The sequence below is a fragment of the Oxyura jamaicensis genome, chromosome 20, assembly GCF_011077185.1.
Source record: "Oxyura jamaicensis isolate SHBP4307 breed ruddy duck chromosome 20, BPBGC_Ojam_1.0, whole genome shotgun sequence".
NCBI lineage: Eukaryota > Metazoa > Chordata > Aves > Anseriformes > Anatidae > Oxyura > Oxyura jamaicensis.
In genome coordinates, this window is record NC_048912.1 from 3,339,695 (window position 1) to 3,360,388 (window position 20,694).

At 48.3% G+C, this 20,694-nt stretch overlaps 1 protein-coding gene across 4 annotated transcripts in view; it reads left to right on the forward strand.

Moving 5' to 3' along the window:
• ARHGAP40 (Rho GTPase activating protein 40) overlaps positions 1 to 20,694 on the forward strand; it is a 38,324-nt gene that overhangs the window by 5,735 nt on the left and 11,895 nt on the right. For 2 of the 4 annotated variants that reach the window (XM_035344130.1, XM_035344131.1), the window contains exons 1-3: positions 6,331 to 6,600; positions 15,833 to 16,035; positions 20,385 to 20,605. In XM_035344130.1, coding sequence (XP_035200021.1) covers positions 6,485 to 6,600; positions 15,833 to 16,035; positions 20,385 to 20,605 — 540 coding nt within the window. In that variant the 5' untranslated portion in view covers positions 6,331 to 6,484. Of the gene's footprint in view, positions 1 to 785; positions 912 to 6,330; positions 6,601 to 15,832; positions 16,036 to 20,384; positions 20,606 to 20,694 lie in introns of those variants that run through there. The other 2 variants (XM_035344133.1, XM_035344132.1) reach the window with 2 other exon arrangements.

Here is a 20,694-nt window from a genome sequence, read left to right on the forward strand (position 1 = left end):
GAGCTAACGAAGCCCTGACTGCTAGCAGCTCCGTCAGAGCGGCTGGCCGCGTTGTGAAATCGCTTCCAGCATTCCCCACGAGTTTTGTTCCAGCTGTTGCATCGTTTATAGATGAAACGAGTACGGGCAAGCTCTGCGTGCTGGCTGCGCAGCAAGGCTCCAGCGCGGCGTACATGGGGACAGCTGACTTGTTTTTTTTAACCTCTGAGCCTTGAAAGACGCATCCCAGTTCTGTTTCTGTCCCAGCTCTCTTCTAGAGGACAGATGAGGGGAATGCCCATAAATACAGCCCGTAGCCTGCTTCTCATCTCTCCACGCAGAAAACAAGTTTGGATTTCTCCTCGTGGACCTGCTGAAGGGATGACAAAGTAGAACAGAAGCCTGTGAGGGCAAATGCTGGCACTTCTGAGTACCGGCACAACTGTTGTTTATGGGTGGAATAATAGACACCCACTGTTGTCTGCCTGCTAATTAAAAGCCTCTGCTCCTAGGCTGGGTTACGTTTTCCTTTTATTTTGGAACTAATTGAGTAAGAGGGATCTGTGAAAACGCTGCTCCCTGTAAGAGGGGAGCATCGTGCTGTCCCCCACACCCCTCGGCAGGGACAGTCCTGCTAATGCAGTGCCTCTGCTCTCAAGTTTCCGCGCTGGGGACCAGCACGGGGAGGGGATCCCAGACCAGTGGAAAAGGGTGGGCAGCTCCGGCTGCCTGCAAGTTCCAGCCGAACTGCGGCCCGAGAGGTGGGAGCCCCCTGACAGCCTTCGGGAGCTTTTCTTTGCTCGCAGGAGAGAAACCCCCACGTGAGCAAAGGGGCATTCAGTTCCGAAGCAAACACCCTGTATCCAGGAGTATGCAGGGACCCGTGTGGTAGCTGCTCTTCTCTGGACCTCGGAAGAATTTGGAGCATCTAGGTAAGTGGATTCAGTTTTCATTATTTATGAATATTTTATTAGTTATAAACACTTCTGGGGAGACTTAAATCTTGTAAGGTAGTAAAATTGGTCCAAAAAAAGAAAATAACCAAGCAAGAAGTTGCTTTGAAAACTTCATTTTTGCCTGGACTTGGACTTGAAGTATTTTGTTTTGACTAAATAACTCGGAGTGGCCTGACGCTGCTACACAGCTTACTTCTTTCCTCCCATTGTCTCACCAGCCGTGTGGAAGCTCTGGCTGGCCTGAGTCAGGCTGTCAGTTGTTCAGTGTCTCATCGCCGTGCTAGCTCTGAAGCGTTTGCTCCTGTGCTGACCGTGGAGCTGCGCCATGTGCACGTCCTCTGCTCTAAGAGAGGCTGTCTGGCATTCCTGGGGCAGCAGCTCCCGTGGGATGCCTGACAACACCCTGACTCACGGGGAGTTCAGCCCGGGGAGCCCATCCCGCTGCTCGGGATTGCGGTGCAGGAAATAAACAAGATGACAGCCTGGCACGTCACGTCTTGGGGCTGAGAACTGGGGCAGTAAGATAGCCCCTTTCTGACCCTCCTGCTGTTTGCAGCTGTTGCCCCATCCCTTTTCCCAAACGGGAAGAAAATCCAACCTGCAGAAACCAGAGTACGGTGTGTGAAGTGCCCTGCCATGCGAGTTCTGGAGTTTGAGCTCGTGCATGTGCCTTTTTTTCCTGTGAACGTGAAGGAGATGCAGCGCACTCGGTGCAGGAGGTGAGGACGGTGCTGGGGCGAGCTCTGCAGCAGGGATCCCAGTCCCATGTGAGCCGAGCTGACCCAGCCGGGCTGTGTTTGGTGCTGGTTACTCATTACTGCTGGCCTCTTGCCTTTCTTCCTTCACACCTTAAGAATGATGTGTGGCACTTTGTCAGCACGGGCCCCTGTGTTTGAAGGAAATGAACAAGCATCTGGGTGGATATTAACCCGGTGCCTGTGGTGTCTGTCACCCCTCTGCCTTCAGCGTCCCGCAGGAAGGAGAGGGTTTTTGCAGGCATGGCACCCAGTAGGTGTCAGGCAAGTGTTTGAACGGGGAGGCAAACCAGGCCAGCCTCACAAACCAGCGAAGGTTTCTAATTTTACAGTCTGAAAATGCCCGGGAGGCAGAAGCACACTCAATTTAAGTTGGTAAATAGGTCCTGGTTATTCATCAGAATAAGTGTTTTTGTGCATTAAGAATAGCTGCTGTGTCTTAGCACTTCCTCCTATTGTTACAGCTCTTCCTTCAACAGTGGAAATGTTTTGGGTGGTTTAAATTACATTTACAGTAGTAATTAGGTTTAAACAACATTGCAATTCACTTATCTAAATATACACGTGTGTAAAAAGCGCTGGCTTCTTCCTCCTCCTGTCCTCCCCTGAGCCGTGACATGCTGGATCGGGCTGCAGGATGCTGGCTGCTCTTTGCCTTCTGCCTTCGTCCAGCGGCCACGAGCCTCAAGGCAAGGTGGGAAACTGCTTGCAAATAATCCTGTGGGTACTGGTGCTTGCAGTAAATCTGTTTAACTTATTTTTATGGCTTCCACGTTGCAGTTCCTTGCACCTAATCCATTCATTCTTGTGCATGGTTTCAATGTATGGTAAGAAGAGGAGGGGAAGCAGGAGGTGGCCGTGCATCCCAACCTGGTCAGCGTGGGGCTCTCTGCTCGGGGCTCCTGGGGCTCTCTGCTCGGGGCTGCTGCCTCTGCCTGGGGTGTGCCTCTGCTGCTCATCCCGCTCCGCTGCAGCATCGCCTCCACACTGGTACCCGTGGCTCCTCCTTTGCCTGTTGGTGTTCTGTTTTTATTTATTATTATTATTATTTAATTTTTAGTTTAAGCATGGGATTGATAGCTATTTGTGTGCAAACAAGCTCTGCTCAGGAATCATCCCCTCTTGCAGTTCGCCTGAAGCCCTAATCCTCTGCTGCAACCCTTCGGTGCTCTAAAGCAGATTACGTGCTGTGACACAGAGCTCGTGGCTGTTTTACAGTAAGTGGGGTCAGAGCCATTTGTTAAGGGCTCTGAGCCCTCCTCAGAGCAGGGGGGCAGGGAGGGTGAAGGGGCAGCACTGGGCGGCCAGGGACGTGGTGCTTGACCTCCATCCCTCCCTGGGTTGGTGCAGCAATACCACTGGGAGCTGGGGAGCTTTCCCAGGGAGATGACCAAACTCTGTCTTGCACCGTGGAGTAAAATCACTAACGGGAGCACCTCCCGGGGTCTGAGTGCTGTGTTTCTTGCCAGCTGTTGAGCTGGGAGATGCTTGCTTGATCTCGCAGCCGAGGGCAGAGCAGTGACGGCTGCCTGCCGGTAGCTGGGGCCTGGTGCACGGCCGCGGTTGCAGCCGAATGCTTTGCCGCGGGGCACAGCCTGGGTGCCACCTCCCTGCTGGGCTGCCAGCAAGCTGGGGCTTGGGTAATGGCACAGCCCTGGTGGCTCCAGAAACTGCAATAATCTGCTGATCTTAATGGCTCCGCGTGGCGGATGGGTAACCCTGCCCGAGGGTTTTCATGATGGAGTGGAGGAGGGGGATACACTATTTTGGGGTTTGCCTGACAATCTGGACTCCAGGAAAATGAACCTCCCCAGGGAAACCGAATTGTGTTTAAGGGGCTTCAGCTGCATTCTGGGCTTTTGCTCTTCTTCAGGTTGTAGTGCCTTTGACTTACGTTTGATTTGGGGATGCTTGACAAATGAAATGCTGCCCTAAGTTCTTGCAGTGCAGCTCGTGAGCACGTGTTGAAACCGACCTGCAGGCGCTGACGTCGAGCTCTGTTGGGGCAAAGGTTTGGTGCAGCCCTCCCAGACTCGCAGTCCCTGGGCTCAGGTCTGCAGGCATCACATGCTGAAATTCCTGACTATCCGAAAGTGGCTGGGATGTTTTCCACTTTATTTTTGGTCCTGGAGGAAAAAAAAAAAAAAAAAAGGTTTCTGGAACAAGCCAGGTCACGTCAGCTTGGCGGGGTGCACAGGTCCCTGCAGAGCCAAGTCCTGCACTAAAGCCGTGTCGTTGGCAGTGCTGGGCTGGTACCAGTGAGTCACTGGAACTAACTGTGCCTGCTGGGAGCACTGGTACGTCTCTTTGTTCCCATGTTTGAGTAAGGTGATCTCGGCCCGGTGAGCTTGGCTCATCTTTAATGACACCAGGAAGTCTTTCCTGGTGAATGAAAGCTCAGAACCAGGGTTGGATTATTTAGCCTGATCCGGTCCATCCTCAGCTGCAGGCTCATCTGCCCCCTCTGTCCTATTCTTGCCCCTTTCTAATGAAGTGGGAAACAAGCTTGCTACTTGCTCCTCTTGAACCCCACGAAGAGCCGGAGTCCAGGCAGGAAGGAAGGTGTGAAAGGCAGGAGGTGGAGGTACAGCTGCTGTGTGTGCACCCCAGTCAGTTAGATCTTAATGCTTCTGCAATGCTTGCATGCTGCGCCGTGTGAGTAATTAAACGTCCTATTAAAGAATTTGCTTGTCACCCTGAATGCTTTAGATTCTCCCCAGTTTTGCAATAAGCCTGTGACAATGAAGCTGGCTCATCCTCGCGCCTGACAGAGCCGGTCTGTCTGAAAACCTACCAAAAAGTAAAAGCATCTGGCTGCAGTTATTAAAGGAGATGTAATGAGAAGGAAAACAGCTGAGGGATAAAATAAACGCAGTTACAGGCTGTCGTCATCTTCCCCCAGTGCTGGCAGCCCGCGTGTGCTTTTGTGTAACCGAGGAGCAGCCTGGTTGCTTGTTTTAGGGCAAGGTGTGTTTGGTGGGAAGCCTCTTGGAGGGGCTGGGTGGTCCCAGGGCAGGACCAGTGCTTCCTTGGGTGGGAAAAGCAGCAGGCTCAGAGCAGCCAAATCTCCTCTCGTAAATCTGTCTGGTTTTGCCACTCCTTGCTCTCCTCTCGAAACCCGGCAGCGTGTGCTCACACGCGGTGCCTCCTTGTGTCACAGGCGGCTCTGCAGCACCCCTGGGCTTGTGAGCCTGGACAGAAGGGTGAGAACCTTTTCCTGCCTTTTTGCATCTCAGTGAGGTCTTTGCATCGGATGCATCCTTATCAAGCGCTGCCCACGTGTAATTCAGTGCTGTTGTACGAGCTGCAGCTCGAGGATGGGCTTTTGTTGCAGCTGTGGCTTTCACAAGCTGAAATGCTCCCAGGCTGGTGCCTTCCGTGCTTTATCTTGGTGCGGAGCTGGCGTGGGAGAAGCCGTACAGATAACCTGCGTCGTGGATCTGATCCCTTGTGGTACTCAGGAGGACCACCTGCAGTGAACGAGCTGAATAAGAAATTTAACGTAGGATGTGCGTGCAAGAGCTGGGGGCGTGCTGGGAAGAGGGGGCCAGCTCCAACTCCAGCTGTCTGGGGTGATCCTCCCCCAAAGCCAGGCTGTCTGGCGGTGCGGCCGCGGGTCCCGGCACGAATTCGGGCGGCCGGGTGGCGTTACTGCTGGAGGAGATGGATGCGGGGGGCGAGGTGGGGTTAAAGCGTCTAGACTAAAGCAGTGGCTGAAATAAGGGCTGTGCTAATGGGTCGGGAACTAAACCGGGATGGCTTCTTTGCATGCTTTCATGAGGGACCGTCTGAAACAGCTGCTGCTGCCCTTTCAAGCCGTGGCAGGCAAAGCAGGCTGACCCATGGAGCCAGTCTTACTGGGAGCATGGGGAACCCAGCGCGGTTATTACCTGGGCTAAGTCGCTTTGCATGTCTTTACAAGGACACTTTAAACAAATCAGTCAGGAGTGAGACGGATAAATATCAGAGGGAAGGGAAGTTAGGGAAATGCTGTGAAAAGGTTTGGTGGGGAGGATGGGAGTAATAGATAGGAATAAAGCCTTTTGGGTACGGCAGAGAGAAAGGACTTTAACCCTTTGCTCGTTTGTGCATGGCTTGTTGATGAGATCTTAAACAGGGATCTGGATCTTGCGAAATGCCCTCCGTAGATGGTTTGGGTTTGTGCTGCTCTTTCAACACCAGTGTCTTTCACAAAGCTGTGATTTATGCAGCGCTGAGCTACGGCAGGGTGTGCTGACTTGGCTTTTCTAGTAAGTGCTCTGTTTGTTGGTGCTGGTGTGTTGCTTTTTGTCGCCTCCCTCCCACTCTATACCCAGGCAGATTTTTTTTCCCTTGGTGTTCTCTTACTCCTGAGAAGTGTAACTCTGCGGAGCAAATCCAGTATTTGACTCCTCCTTCCCAGTGCTGCTTGTGGGAGTTACTCTTTTCACATGGCCGTGACTCCAGTTAATATTTAGCAAGCTTCAGCTCCAGCACCGGCTTGGAAGTAACTCCTTGCTACTCCCTGATTCCTCCGAGTGCCGGCTCCTGGCTTAGTGCTGTCCTTCAGGTGTGGGCAGCTCAGCCCCTGGAGCCCCTGCCTTGGAGTCACAGGTGTATCGGTGGCACCTTCTGCTCCGTGTCCCGTGGGAGGGCAGGGAGGGAGGGAGGAGAGGCTGGGTGCAGCACCAATCAGCGACACCTGCCAGGTGACGAGGAACAGCTCTTGGCAAGCGCTTTCAGGCTCCTGGGCTCGGCAGCAGCGCTTTGGTGCGGCGCGGATGGACTGACCGCTGCGCCCCTTCCCCGCCGGACATGGACAGGCTGGGCAAGCAGGGCTCGGCGCTTGCCAGGCCGCGGATCCCCAGGCCCCAGGTGGTGCTGCAGCCCATCCAGACACCTGGCTGCTCGCCAGGCAGCAGCAACTGCAGGTACGGGGCTTGGTGTGCGGGGCACGGCTTCGCCGGGTGGGCATTCCTCCCCCAAAGGCAGGCTGGAGAGAGACCCGCGGCACGACGGGTGGAAACGAGACAGATGATAGCTCGCTTGCCTCTGGAAATCTGTTCTTTAAAAGTGTGCTCTCACCGCCTTGATTACGAAAACCAAACATATTAAAACTTCCTTTTATTTAGTGTTAAAACTTGCTTTTATTTAGTGTGAGCATCATAGTTTTTTTCCGATGGTGTCAGTCTGGAAGTTGGACCCGTGGGTGTGTGTGTTTGGGGTAGCGCTGTGGGAGCTGGCGAACGCTGTGTGCATCTTCACAGTTCAGTAGTAAAGATGCCTTCACAGCTTGTCTGTTTTGAAGGCTTTTCAGTTACGTACAGAACCTGTAGGAAGGTAAGAACCGCTCATGTATAAATACTCTGCAAACCACGTGGAAGGTACAATTGAAAACTGAACTCCTGCTCGACAGACACCGTCCGCTTTGGGTGCTAACAGGACGTTACCTGACTTAAGGTCGCATTTAAAGCCTGTTCGCATCAGCCTAAACTCGCTCCAAGTTTCAAGATGTCTCCCTGCTGCGGTGACCTAAGTGTGTTGGTTCTGTATGAATATGCTCACAAGCATCTTATTTATAAACGTAGCATGCTTTGATGTTTCTGTCCGACTTCTCACTTTGCCCAGTCTGTTTTGGATTTGTGTGTAGAAGCAAGAAAGGAAGTCTTGAAGAGATCCCAGGCAAAATTTGAGATTCAAAAGAAAATCTTAGGGAGAGTGACCCAGGGGTAATATGGTAAATTACTTTAAACTTATCGGTGTGTAGGAGGACCAGACGAATACTTAGAGATTATTGCAGGGTTTCTTTGATGAAAAATAAAAATATCCTGTAATTTTTTTTATTTTATTTTTTTTGCCCAGCAAGTTAGATTTGTTCCAGGGTCTTTACTGGTGCCCGAACCTCTGTGGTCAGATCTGAAGAGGCTCTCTAGCTGTGACCGTAACATTCAGCCTCTACCGAGGGGCAGTTTGCAGCGGCTCAGCCAGCTCTAAGCAGGTGAAATGTGTCCCGTGCATACCAAACTCCCGTGGTGGCTTACACCTAGCATGTGCCCGTGCAGTGAGGTGCCTGGGAGATGATACGCAGAACATCCTCGTGGTCTAATTAATTGTCTTTAATGACTGTTTGTTTCCCCAGCGGTAGCTGCGGGGATCCTCACTGGATTCCCATGCAGAGCATGTGGTGGTGTCACGTCTCCAAAGCGCTCCTGAGCAAAGGCAGGTGCTGAGCCGGCTCTCCCCACCCCGTGCTGCTCCTCTGAGCTGGTGCTGCACGGGGTGCTGGCAGGCGGAGGCTTTGCAGGCAGCTCCTTCCTGGTGCGTGGGGTTAACCTGCCCTCGGCAGCTGCCTCGGATCAGCTCCCCGGCCTGGCTGTTGTTCTTGGAAGGCGTGCTTTCTGCAAGGCCAGCGTTTCTTCCTCTTGCTACATGGCCTTGAGTGAAGCACTATTTATAGGGCTTAACTGAGCAGAGGCTTTTCATGGCGACGTAATAGCCGAGCAGTTTGTCTTAGGTGTGATAACTCTCCCCCGAGAAATGCAAACGAACTTAGCCTCTCTTCCCCATGTTCCAGCATCCCTAGGCCCCTTATGCATGAAGCATAGCTCGATTCTGCAGCACGTCTCTCACCCCCTCCTTTGTGCTGGCCAGCAGCTGCTTCTTGTCTCCTCCTTGTAGTCCCTTGCCTGTTCCCACATATCTGAGCAACACAGAATTACTTTTTCTCTGCTCTAGTGTAGGTACGGCTGGTAGAATGGGCTACCAGAGCTGACAACAAGTCGTGTCATCCTTGCTTTAAGTTCAGCATCGAAGCAGCTGTAAGATATTTAGTACGGGTGAATGTGTGCTTCTCTAAAAAGTCTTTGTTTTAATGAATAATGATGTGTAAAAAAATGCTCTGAACTTATTTGTAAAGGATTCAAACACACTAAACTAATCTGTCCTCAGAAAGCCACGTGGTCGCTCTCCTGCTCTGTCCTCCAGCTGGGAAGCTGAGGTCCACAGGGGCTGAGCGTCTTGCCTAAAGTCACAGGCAGTGGAAGTAAAGTGAGGAGGTGAGGGTGTCTCGTAGCAGGAGCGTGTTTTGGGGATGGGTTCAGTATCTGGGAGGCATTGACTCATTCCGGCCTTGCTCAAGTCCCTGGCACCGCGTGCTGCGGGGATGTGACAGGCGCGTCCCTAACGGGCAGGAGTGAGTGCCAGCACCTCGTCAGAGTCCCGTGCGGGTGCTCTGCCCGTGGCATCCCGGGGGGACACGGGGCTGGCTCTGCGTGGGGGAGGCAATGGGTAGGAACAAGCGTGCAGGAGCCCTGTGTGCAGCGGGAGGTGCTGGCTGCTCTGTGGGTTTGGGCAAGCTGGTGCCCTGCTGGTAGGAGAAATTGGCATGGCAAAGTCCTTGCAGCTGCTGGAAAGGAAAACTGTTCAGAGTTGGGGTGTGCCCCGGTTCTGGGAGTGCATGAAGATGGAAACAGGGCTGGAAATGCTACCCTTAATTAATAATTCTCATATGTTCATATGGCAGATCAGTTCAAACTCGCTTTAAATCTCAGAGCTTTGTTTTGACCGTGTGCCTCTTTCTCCAGCAGGATGTCCGTGTCGGCAAAAGGCCTTTCCTGTTTGGCTTACCTTGCTGCAGGGAAAGTGAGCCCCGGGCTCCTCCGTAGTGACCTTGCGGTGAAACAAATGGAGAGAGGGCATGGCTTACGTCTTCTGAGGTCAACCCAAACCTTAATGCAACAGGGCAGGCACCTAAACTATCAGACTAGACTAAACAGGACTTTGTTTTTGGTTTGGCTGTGTCTGCACGGGTTTATCAGTCCCGTGTTTGTTCTGCTCTCGGTTTCAGTCTGAGACACCTCCAGGCAGATCTGTGATTTTAGGCAAATTTCGCTATTCCTTCGCTTGCTTCTTTAGACCCTTTCCAAAGGGAGAGGAGATAAGTCTCTTCCGGACGAAGGGCTGGGATGGGAGTGTTGAGATCGTGTTTCTTTGCCCTTACACACTTTGATACCAACGTTTGGTTTCAGGTAAGTTATAACCCATGCTTTATCCAAAGCTTGCAGCGCTGTGGCTGAGGTAACCTCGAGAGGTCAAGTCCGGCACAAGGCACAGCAAAGGCGCCACGCGTTACACAACCGCATCTGTGTGCAAGTAGTTCTCTCCCCGTAGTGCTGGACAGATAACGACTGTTTTGTCTCGGTGGTGTCACCGCGGGTGTCAGGACAGGAGCTGGGGAGTGGCTGTGTTGTTGGGGGGGGAGAGCTGGCTCTGGTCTGCGTTGCTCTCCACGTACGCGGAGTGATCTGGCGTGTCCCCTTTATCACTTGCAGAACAGGCTTCTTCACAGCAGCCTTCGGTGACGCTGCTCCCAGAGCCGCTTGCATAATGGCACATCTTGATGAACTGATTGCCGTGTTGCTGCAAACAAGCTCTAATCTTGTTAGCAGGCCGCGCAAGGGACATTTGAACTCTTCTCGCTCGTGCTGTAGATACAGACCTTCGAGTGCGTTGTCCCATAGGTGCAACGTCTGTGATAAAATGCCTTCGTACAAACAGAAGCGGTGGTAGGCAGCAGTGCCACATGAAGCATGGAGGGCCAGAGGCACTGTAACTTTTTGTAGGGGTTATACTCTGAGACAGTCTGCATGGCAGTGTATGTACGAGCAAGCCCCGTGTGGTTACGGGTATGCAAAGATACGGCAGCAGTGGTAGACTGCTGCTGTGATTGCTTTAATTCTGACTCTTAAACTGCTCTGGGTTGTTAAGCCAGGGAAAGTAAAGCATGCTGGGGGTATATTGGGTGAGTTATTGTTCCTCTTTGCCACAGTAATTTGATAATTAGTCTACATTTATGGTCTCGTCCAAGAAGCTTGAACAGCCCTGTGCTTCTCGCTTTCTCCCAAGGGAGACAGCGCTGCTCTTCTGCTCCGCGGGTGGAGGGGAAGGGGGAGTTGGCAGGCTGTGCTGCAGGCTGTGCGCGAAATCTGGGGGATTGCAAGAAGAAGAGTTAGACCTTAAAGTAGGACCTGAAAGATTTGCAATAGCTCTTTCTTTTGAGTCAGACCTTTGGCTGACTTACTATGAATTGGTTCTGTTCTGTTCACAGAAAAGTTATGGAACTTGTGTCCACGACATCTCTTACGTTAAACTTGCTATCTGTGCATTGGAAATTGGTATTTTTTTGGCAATTCTGCGAGTCTGAATGAAATCCCGAACTGTGCATCACCTAAGATTATGCTTCATCTAAGGTTTTGATGAGTAGGCTGTTGTCTTTCAACAGGGATCTGTTACCACATTAACACTGATATATTTGAAAGGATGATTGAGGTGTAAACTTCCAATTCTTTAAGTAAAACATATATACTTATATTTAGGTGTAAGTATATAGGTGTATCTATATATGACTTTTGAGGATTTTCTCTATTTTTTCATGTACTCCTGTCCGTTATTTCTTGATGCCTTTATCTCACTACTTGATCCTAAACGAGAAAATCTAACACATTATATAACTGTGATGATCTGATCTTCCAGGTACATCAGCTGGATTTAAACTGCTTGCTTAAGATAGGAACTTGGAAGCAAATTAAAGAGTTTTTTTTTTTTTTCCTGCATAGACGTGCTTGGTTTGTTTCCCTAAATCTTATGTTCTTGTACTCATTGATTGTTTTTGACCTTGAAGTAAGTTGCGGGTGAGATGCACATGTTTTGTGACGTTAACATATGTGTGTTCTCTGAGTTAGCATCTTTATCTGTCAAAAAATTGCAACAAGATAAAATAATTTCCAACTCTCTTCCTTCAAAAGAGTTTTTGTTTTGTGCTAGAGTTCTAAATTGCTATGAAATGACTCGGTGTACTGCTCAGGGCTTGCTCTTGAGGTTAACTCAGACTCCTCCTAACTGTTTCTTTGTTTCCTGTGTCTCCTTGTGCTTGCTCCAGATGTGTGGATATGCCCTTAAACTGGGTGCTTGCATGTGCCTTATATAACTTAGTTGTTCTGTTCTTGTTGCCTTTTTTCATCTTATTTCTTCTGGAACCAGTGCTAAAAGAATTCCACTTTCTGCATTTACACTTGCCACCTTCTGTTCTGTTTGCAGTACTTAAGAAGGAACTTCATTTATTCACCTGCTAGGGAGTTCTTTCAGTGAGGAAAGGATGTTGAGCAAGCAGTGAAGCAGTCCCGGCAGCTATGATCCTTTGAGAAAGTCTCTGACGAGAATGATTCAGCCCAGGAATGAACAAATGCTAAGCAACGCTGTTTGTCTTATTTTGATATTCAAGAGGGCCAAGAGTTGCCTGAGTGTTTACAATAGATTTGCTGTGTGTTGGCAGTATCTAGGAACAGATCAAACCCTACTCTGAGATTTCATATCCCAGCTTGGGACTGGTGAGCCACCAACACTCAGCTACCAACGCTCTACGCAGAGAGGATCTGTAGAAGAAATAGGAAAATGAACCATGTAAGGTCCATGCCAGGCTAGTTTTGTTTCTCATAACTGCTATTAATCCTGTAAAATCAGGCTAGACTGAATATGTAGGTGAGCCAGGTGGATGAATCTAGAGCCCCACTCCAATTAGCTCTCTTAAACGAGAGGAGGAGATGGCGTTAGGATGGTCGGTCTTCCCACAGTCATTCCTTAGCAGTTGCCCTTAGCTAGATCTTTCTACCCAGCTTGCTCTTCTGTTGGGTTAATTTTTAAATCTGTATGATGTTAAGCTTTTTTGTAATGCTTACAGTGCATCTGAGAGAACTTGATTATTCCACTTTGCCCAGTTGCAGCTGAGCAATTAACATTTTAAGCCAACAATCTACACTTGAAATCTAAACTGTTGCTATGTTTATACGTCACGGATTGCCCTCTGTTGACTTGGGAATGCAATGAGGAAGAACAATCTCCTAGGTGCACTGAATCTGAAATTAACCTTCCACTTGGCTGGTTGGATTTGTAAAGCACTGTGCAGCGCGTTCAAGAAAAAACAGACCAGAGAATAAAGCATCTTCTAAGTTTTAAGGTCTGACTCTAGCTTTGGTGTTGTCCCATCTCATAGGGCGACAACAACAGGAGCTCGGGACTTGTAGAGCTGGGCTTTGGATCCTGCTAACGCTGCGTATTGTTGCTGTGTGTTGGTGAAACAAGGCATAGAGCGTCACGCCGTGGGGATGTCGAGAAGAAAAGTTCAGTTGGCCTTTGGGCTGTTCAACCCACAAACAGTTCGAATATGGCTCTCCTGTAGGAGACATGCAGTGTGATGAGCAGTGGAGCTTGTTGATGCAAGGACTCCCAGCTCACCTGAATGTCATTCCAGTGGAAGGAGGTAAAATAACAGTGGGTTGCACAGAAGTAAGAGTCACAGTGGGACGTGGGTGCTTACAGCAGTTCCCTGGTGTCTCCCAAAGCCACATCCTGGCTCCATGTTATGTTGTCCTGATATGGAGCTGAAGGTGCTGGTAGACCAGAAAGAGCCGGTGGCAGAAGTGCAGCCTGAAGATCTGGGCTGTAGGGATGTTGTGACCCTTCTCAGACGTACACCAGGAATCTGCCCCAACTCTTTAGCTGGGCATTGCTTCACTTGGTCCTAGCATCTCCTGGACAAAGCTTGTATTCAAAATCTGGTGCCTGGATAAGTCGTGTGGGATATCTGACTTAAGTCACCCTTTGAAAGAGCTGAAGATCATAAATATGGCCTTAAATTTTTGTTGTTGGTTTTTGGTTTTGCTTTTTAAATTATTTTCAGGCAGGCCTGTGGCAGGTTTTGGGTTTGCCATAGCTCCAGGTGACACAGGCTTGCTGCGGCGGGTGTGCCAGGGTAGGTGCTGCTGGGTCTGCAACCTGGATGTAAATGCTGTTCGGTGTGAATCCCCAGACATTTCTGGGATGCCAGATGAGCCTGCTCTAAACGAGGCTGAACACGAAGGAGAGGTACTTTTTTAGATTTCCTTTGATCGGTGTAACTTAGATTCTGAAGTATACTTACATATCCACTGCACCATCCCACCAGTGTAGCGCGGCAGCTTATGGCGAGAGGAGAGTTACGTGCCTGCTAAGTGCCTTCAGCAGAGCAATTGGGGCAGCTTGTAAGGCAGCTCGTCAGCCTGTTCAGTGTTACGCGTTGAGAGACTGCTCTGCACTGCAAACTTGGCTGTGTCGGTGCTTCTGGAAGTGATGCTGGCCAAAACCATGTCCCTCAAAGTGATCAGAAATTCTCCTCCTAAACTTAGGTCTCAAGTGGCGCTATCTGTTGACCATCCTATAACATCTTAACAGGACGTCACGGCAATGATGTACTGAAATAGGCTTTTTGATGGTAGCAGGGTGGCTTTGTTTAAACCTAATCCTCTTAGGAGAAGGCTGGCAGCCAAATGCGAGGAGATGCAGAGATGTAGAGTATTGAAGAGTTGATGTAAGCAAAGCCATCTAAATTTTAACTCCTAATCTTAGTTTTAATTTTAACTCTTAGCTCTTTATCCTAGTGGGTAAAGGCATAAGTATAAGGGAAAATAATGATTTAGGATGGCAGCTGTATGAGAGCTGTGAAAAATGGATGTCAACTATGAAGGTTAAAAACCAATAATAAAATCTTAGATTAAATATTTCAGTGCTCCACCATGCTGTGAAGTGGAATCTCAGCTGCAGGTCTGTTCATCCAGGAGTAAGAAGGAAAAAAAGATGTGGATGGATAGCAAACAGAATGCCTCTGCCTTTGTCAGAGGTGGGCTGTGTGGTGCAATAGCTCTTTTCAATTTTTAACTTTTGTGTTCCTGTAAAACAAACAAAAGGCTTACTATTCGTGTTCTCCGCTCTGTTGCTGTCTCCAGATGTTCTGCAGTGATGGTTATCACTGTAGTTCTGACCTTTAGAAGAGAAAGGCTGGCTGCATGCATGTTAGGGAAGTATAAGCAGAGTATGCGTGCACATGTGTAAATATAAGAGCAAAATAGCCTCTACCGCGTGCCTCTTAGTTTTTAGATCTTCACATTTGTTATTTTAAGACTTGAAATGCTTCTTATAATAGCAGTTCATGCCAGAACTGCTAGTAATGCCTTTCCAGAATGAAAGGAACTAAAACTTGCAAGATAGTTTTCATCAGTAACTTTCTTAGTCCTTCTACACCTGTGATGTTAATTCAATTTTGGTGGTGGTTTTGTTGTTATGTGCTGTCAAAGCATAAGACTTACCTGTTTGTTGGTGTTTTTTCTTTGTTGTGTGACTAGAAAGCAATTCTGTGCCATGTTCTGTAGTGGTGGCTGTTCATAGCTATTCTTGGAACATTTTTCAAACCATCCCGTGTTGGCATAGCGTGCGGTCTCTTGATTTTTGTGTTCCGAAGTTAAACCGTTGAGGTGTTTATATAAGTAGGCTACTCTTACACCTACTTCTTTTTGTCTTTAAAAAGATACACAGCAGGATTTAAAGGGCTTGCAACCCTTTGAAGAGAAAAACAAATTCATTTTAGGAGAGACATTTCTTTATGAAACGATGAGAAACTCACAGCTTCCTTTAGGGGTGTTGAAAGCTTAGCTGAACGCCAGTCAGGACTTTGGCTGTCCATGAATTACTCAGCAGGGTGGTAAGAAAATTCTGTATGTTTGGGTTTCCCAGGACGCTTCCACTGTTTCACAGCCAAAAAATCTGGTCTGGGCAGGAAAAGAGGGCCTCAAACATCTGAGCTGTTTATTGCATGAACCGAACTGCAGGGCACAGAGCTGTGTCAGATTTTGCATACAGGGGACAAGCCTACGGAGGTTCATGTGCTGCGGTTGGGAGTCGTCAGGCTTGCCAGATAGGCAGAGCACATGTGTGCAAAGTTTGAAACGTCTTGGTTGTCTGTGGATGTAGAGAGCGTATGTGCAAGCTTACAGGGGGATCTTGGAAGCAAGTCTGGGAAACGCAGGAGGTTGGAGGTTGCTGGAAGGACCACATAGGAAGACTTGTGCCAATATTGTGTCCGCTCATGTACTTGGACAGTAGTTTTTTTTTTTTTTTCCCTGCTCTGGTGGATTTGATCCCAACCTTGTCTGTTACTGCCAAAGACTAACAAAAGGAAGTGTAGTACTTACCTCTGTTTGGCTTTTACTGTAGCCATTAATCAAAAAGGATGTATTGTGAATGCCGTACCTGAATGTGTGTAGCTTAATCTCTCTTCCTTATCTCTTCCTCCCTCAGTACCAGACATTGCCCTTGCAAAATGAGCCAGCTTCCTCAGAAGAGTCCTTTGGCATCCCCGTTGTCAGAGGGCATCACTTCCAGGGTAGATTCTTTGGACAACTTGTCAATGGACAGTTTTTGGCTGGAAGTAGAGAACATTAAACAGAGCACTGAAGCCGAGCAAGAGGAATGCAGCCTTGCAGATGTCAAAGCACAAGAGGGTAGGTTGCCAAAAACGTTGGGAGTGAGGGGAGGAAGGAAGATGTTTGTCTTTGAAAATTTTCTTATGCACCTGAATGGTTGAAAAGCATGATGGCATATGGTTAGAATGTTACTGTCAAGTCACAGTTATATTTATTTAGATATTCTTTTTCATTGGATGATGGTTAATTCCTTGCAGAAGAGGAGTGCTAGCCTCACCTAGTTTCAGCTTCTGAAAAAAAAGCTGACTGAAGATAGTTGAGAAGTACATTCATGGCTCCAGACTTTTTAAAGCAGCCACCACTAAGTGTGGGTGCCCTCATTCCTTGTGCACTAGCTGTGTGGTGAGCATGCTTTAACAGCTAACAGCATTTAGGACGGATTGTTTGTGTACGTGGTCCTGAGACTTTATCGTTGGCTTTTACAAGAGCTGCGTTTGTGGAAGGCAAACTTCCCCCTCTGATTCTCTGTTCAAGAAACCATAATAAACGCTGAGAATGACAAGGGTGCATCCACGCAAGATTTTTCTGATACTACTTTTAATTTTCTTTTCTATTAAAGATCATTTTATGCATGTGGAGTGTTTCAGTTGGGCTTTCTAGAGCATTGCTTTTTATCCAGGATTTTGGAATAATTGGAGTCTGTACCAATTTCCTTTTGACATGAAAGTTAAAATAAATATCCCAGGGTGTTGGAGGACTGATGAGCGCGAAGCAGTTCCACAGCTGGGGGTTGCACGTTTCCTGTGTCCATTCTGCATGGTGGGATTGCAGCCTGCACAGCCTACAGCTGTTGTTCTGGCCTGATACTGAGAAGGATCTATGAGTGTAATGGAGAAATGTTTGAGTGAAAGTCCTGGTGTGATGCTATGTTTGGAAAGGGTAAATAACTATGTTGGGTTCATAAAGGGGCCCTGGAGAGTGGGACAGGAAGATAATCTGTGCTGGCCATAATGGGCAAGACACTGAACATCAAGGCCCACTGTCAGTGTCCCTGCATCAAAGACTTAAACTTGTGTTTTAGAACTGGAAGAGATACAAAAGTGACTCAGAAACTGACTGCGTCAGGGAGGAGACTGTGGAAAAGAGGGCATGCCATTAGATGAAAGGCTGTCTAGGATATCCGAAATACTGATATGCTAGAGGCAATTTGATTGCTGTGTGTAAGCAGGGACACAAAGAAAAGTTTCCTGTAATGCTGTGCGTTAATCTCGTAGGTAAGAGCTAACTGCTTAATTGGCACTTGTAACCAGACAAACTTGAAGTAACGCTCCTGGTAGCGAAGCCTTCCTGGCAGGCCGGGGAGGGCAGCGCGATGTGCTCAGCCTCTGGGTGCCTTCTGGGAAGGAGTTCAGTCAGCAAGCCTTGTGCTCGAAGCGTAAGTAATGAGGGGAAACTTGAGGCTGGCCTAAATGCAGGAGGCCAGGCTGGGCTGGTGCCTCCTGGGTTTGTGTCTCTGCAGCCTCCAGGCGGAGCCAGGTGAGGTGGCCGCGCAGCTGGGCCGCTTCAGGCCAAAGGCACTGCCGCTGTTTGCATAAAGGCCAAGAAGCTGAGCTTGGGCAGCAGTTAATAGCTCCGTCTGGAGCCGGTGACGAAGCGCTGATAACCATCACGGCACAGAGACATGGCGGCTTCGTGCAGATAAGGCAGCGCAAAAATGCTGACCCAGTTGGAAGGTGATGAGCCCCGCGTGAGGGGTGGTGAAATGGGAGGCTGCTCATGGCCTCCCACTGACAACTGGTCAGCCTGTAACCTTGGGGAAGAACTGGGTCAGCAGGAAGGTGTTGGGGTTTGTTGCTTGTGGCCTCACCCACAGTTGAAAGGGGCAAAAACAGGCTTTTTTCTCCAACAGGAGTAGTGTAGTATTTTCCTAGCCGCTTGCTCCAACTATCTCCAAGGCCCATGGTACAACAGATATATGCATAGTGTGTGGTGGTGGCACTAAAATATCTGTTAGCATCTTCGTAACATGCAGTCATCTCTGGGAAATGTCTGCAAAGGCTGTTTCTTCCTCTGAAAAATAAGTGGGAAGTTGCACATAATGTTTTGTCTGATATCGTAGGATGTTTAGCTGTCATTCAATTTTTTGGAAACTGAACATAATTATTATGAATACTAGTTTTGGTTATCTCATATTTCAAGTAAGTTCTTGCAACTGGTGTGCTTTAGTTTTGCTTATCTATTCCCATTTGTGCCTCCTTCCCCAAATGTTGCTTGTCTAGGTCTCAAAAGGCAAATGTTAAAAACTCTCCAGGCTTAAATCTGCAGCCAGACTGCTATGGACTTCTCAATTCTGGCCTATTCCTCTCTGATTTTCCTCTTCCCATAAATAACCTATTTTACTGTTTTCCCTTTGTGTTACTGGTAAACATAATTGGGCCAAAAATATTAAATTGAGAAATTAACATCTGAGGTGCTTTGGCATCAGATGGAGCAGTAGGCTTAAACGGATGTCCGATTTATGGTCTTCTGCTTAGTATTGTGTATTAGATTAGTTTCCTGTTATGACTGGATTTGGATATTTTCAAAATTTGCAAGCAATACACTAACTTCCTGTAGTTCCCAAGGACAAAATAGAGAAGTCTTTTGCATGCTGTGATTCTGTGAAACCGCGGATGTAGGACAAATAGCAGTATAGGGGGAATTCATAAATGTGGTTGAGTCCCAACCCTACACACGCATGAGTAGCTGTAACCAAGTGAGCAGTGCCAGTGGGGATGCTTTTAACTGCTAAGCTTTTGGAGAACTGGACGTGAGAAGTGCCCAAAATCAATGTGGGAGAGCTAGCCAGTTGGCTAGAAGTCCGGCTCTATTTGCTCTGGTGTAATGCTGAATAGAGTTGTGTTTTCATGCAACTTGCAAAAAGATATTGGGACTCCAGTAAACTCCTCAGCCTTTGGAGCATGCTCCTTCCATTCTTAGGTGCAGTGACAAAACAATAGTCGCTCCAGAAAAATTAAACGATTTAATCTCATAAGAAGATCTGTGTGGCTTTTATTGATGCAACAATAATGAAGTTTTGCCCAGCAGCTGTGATAGATAAGAAATACCAGTCTGCATCAGAAAGAAAGAATGGGAATGAACTACTCCGTTTCAGTCAGTTCAGTGTTTTTTTTTGTTTGTTTTTTTTTTTTTCTTTTCCCGGTATAACCTTAGGGAGAGCTGTGCTGGAGTTGCCTGCAGTGAATGATTGTGGTACTTAAAACTGAAAAGGTAAAGGCTCTCTGGTGTTCACACTATTAAAGTTGAAGCCAGCTGCTAAATTGCTGCTTTTATCCTTGGATTTCAAGTAACTGCCATGCTCGGGGCACTTTCCCACTTGCACAAAAGGCACATCCTGTAAGGGAAAAAATGTCTTCTGTGTTTGAAGTGCAACTTTTATATTGAAGATTGGTATGGAGTTGAGCTTGTTTGAATAATGCTGCTGTTAGTGTTTCCAGGCTTGTCACACTTCACTTTGGAACTGGAATGGTCTTTAATTTTAGAGGTGTTCTGAGTAGATACAGCCATAAGCGAATGCATAGAGCAAGCAGAATACTTTTGTCTAATGTCTGTGTGGGTAGCAATCCACTTAAAAATATAATACAGTAAAGGAGCAGTGACAGTGCATGCAAATAATTCTGCAAGTGTATTAAATAAAATCCACTTGAAGCTATCAGACTAGTATCTGGATTTTTCTAAAGTTGATACTGAGGCATGCATATGGATAAATAATAGTTAAAAGAAATGGCCAAATGATTGGGAATTGTATGAAAGCCAAATGGGCAGTGTTAGATGTTGTGTGGTTTCTCACAGACCTTTTGTATGCTGTCAGAGGACCCTTTGTGCCCAGGGAGGCAGTGCTGTTCGCTCTGACTTACTGTACTGGTGTACTTGTGCCTGCTGCCACAGCTCCCCTTTGCATGTATAGTCCGTGTGAAAGCAGATTTCAGCAAGTACAGTTGCATTTCCTCCCATATCCTGTGAAAGCCCCCACTGGGTTCAGTTCCTCTTGCAGTCCTCGTGCTAATGCCATACAGTCGCTACTGTGCGCCTTCTGCCCAGCTCTCTGCCCAGCACGTGTATTACCAGGGTTCTGGTAGCACACACGTCTCAATAGTCTTTTTCTCCTCACCCTAGGTGAGGAAAAAGGAGTGTGTGGACAGTTATAGCTGCCTGAACTGTCTTTTGTCTGGCTCAAGGCTGGTACTCAGCCAGCTACCTGGGAGCAGGACTTCAAGAGTAGCCTGAGCTTCCCACAAGAGATGTGACTCTCGATCATTGCCACCCCAGAAAGGCAGTGGCTCAGGCTTCCGATTTTCTGATGTTTCAAGAACTCACATTGCTCTTCTTTCTCTTCTTGCTCCCCCTTCTTGTCCATTGTCTTGCAGAGGGAGAAGCTGAAGCTGAGTGGCTCCAGGATGCAGGTCTGTCAGACCTCATCAAGGACCATGCCTCAGAAAACGACAACGTGGTGCTGCTCTCCACCCTGACGAAGACCCAGGCCGCTGCTGTGCAGCGACGGTTAGATACCTATTCCCGGTCTCGGAGGAGGAACAAGAAGCATCCTGTGCGTGATGTTCGAGACATTTTTGGAGTGGTCAGCTCTGGGGTATGTTCATTGAGTGGAATGTCCCGAAAGGTTTTGTTGTACTGTGGTAGCAGCCTCAGCTTGCTGCACCTTGGGCTGCTTCTGTTTCC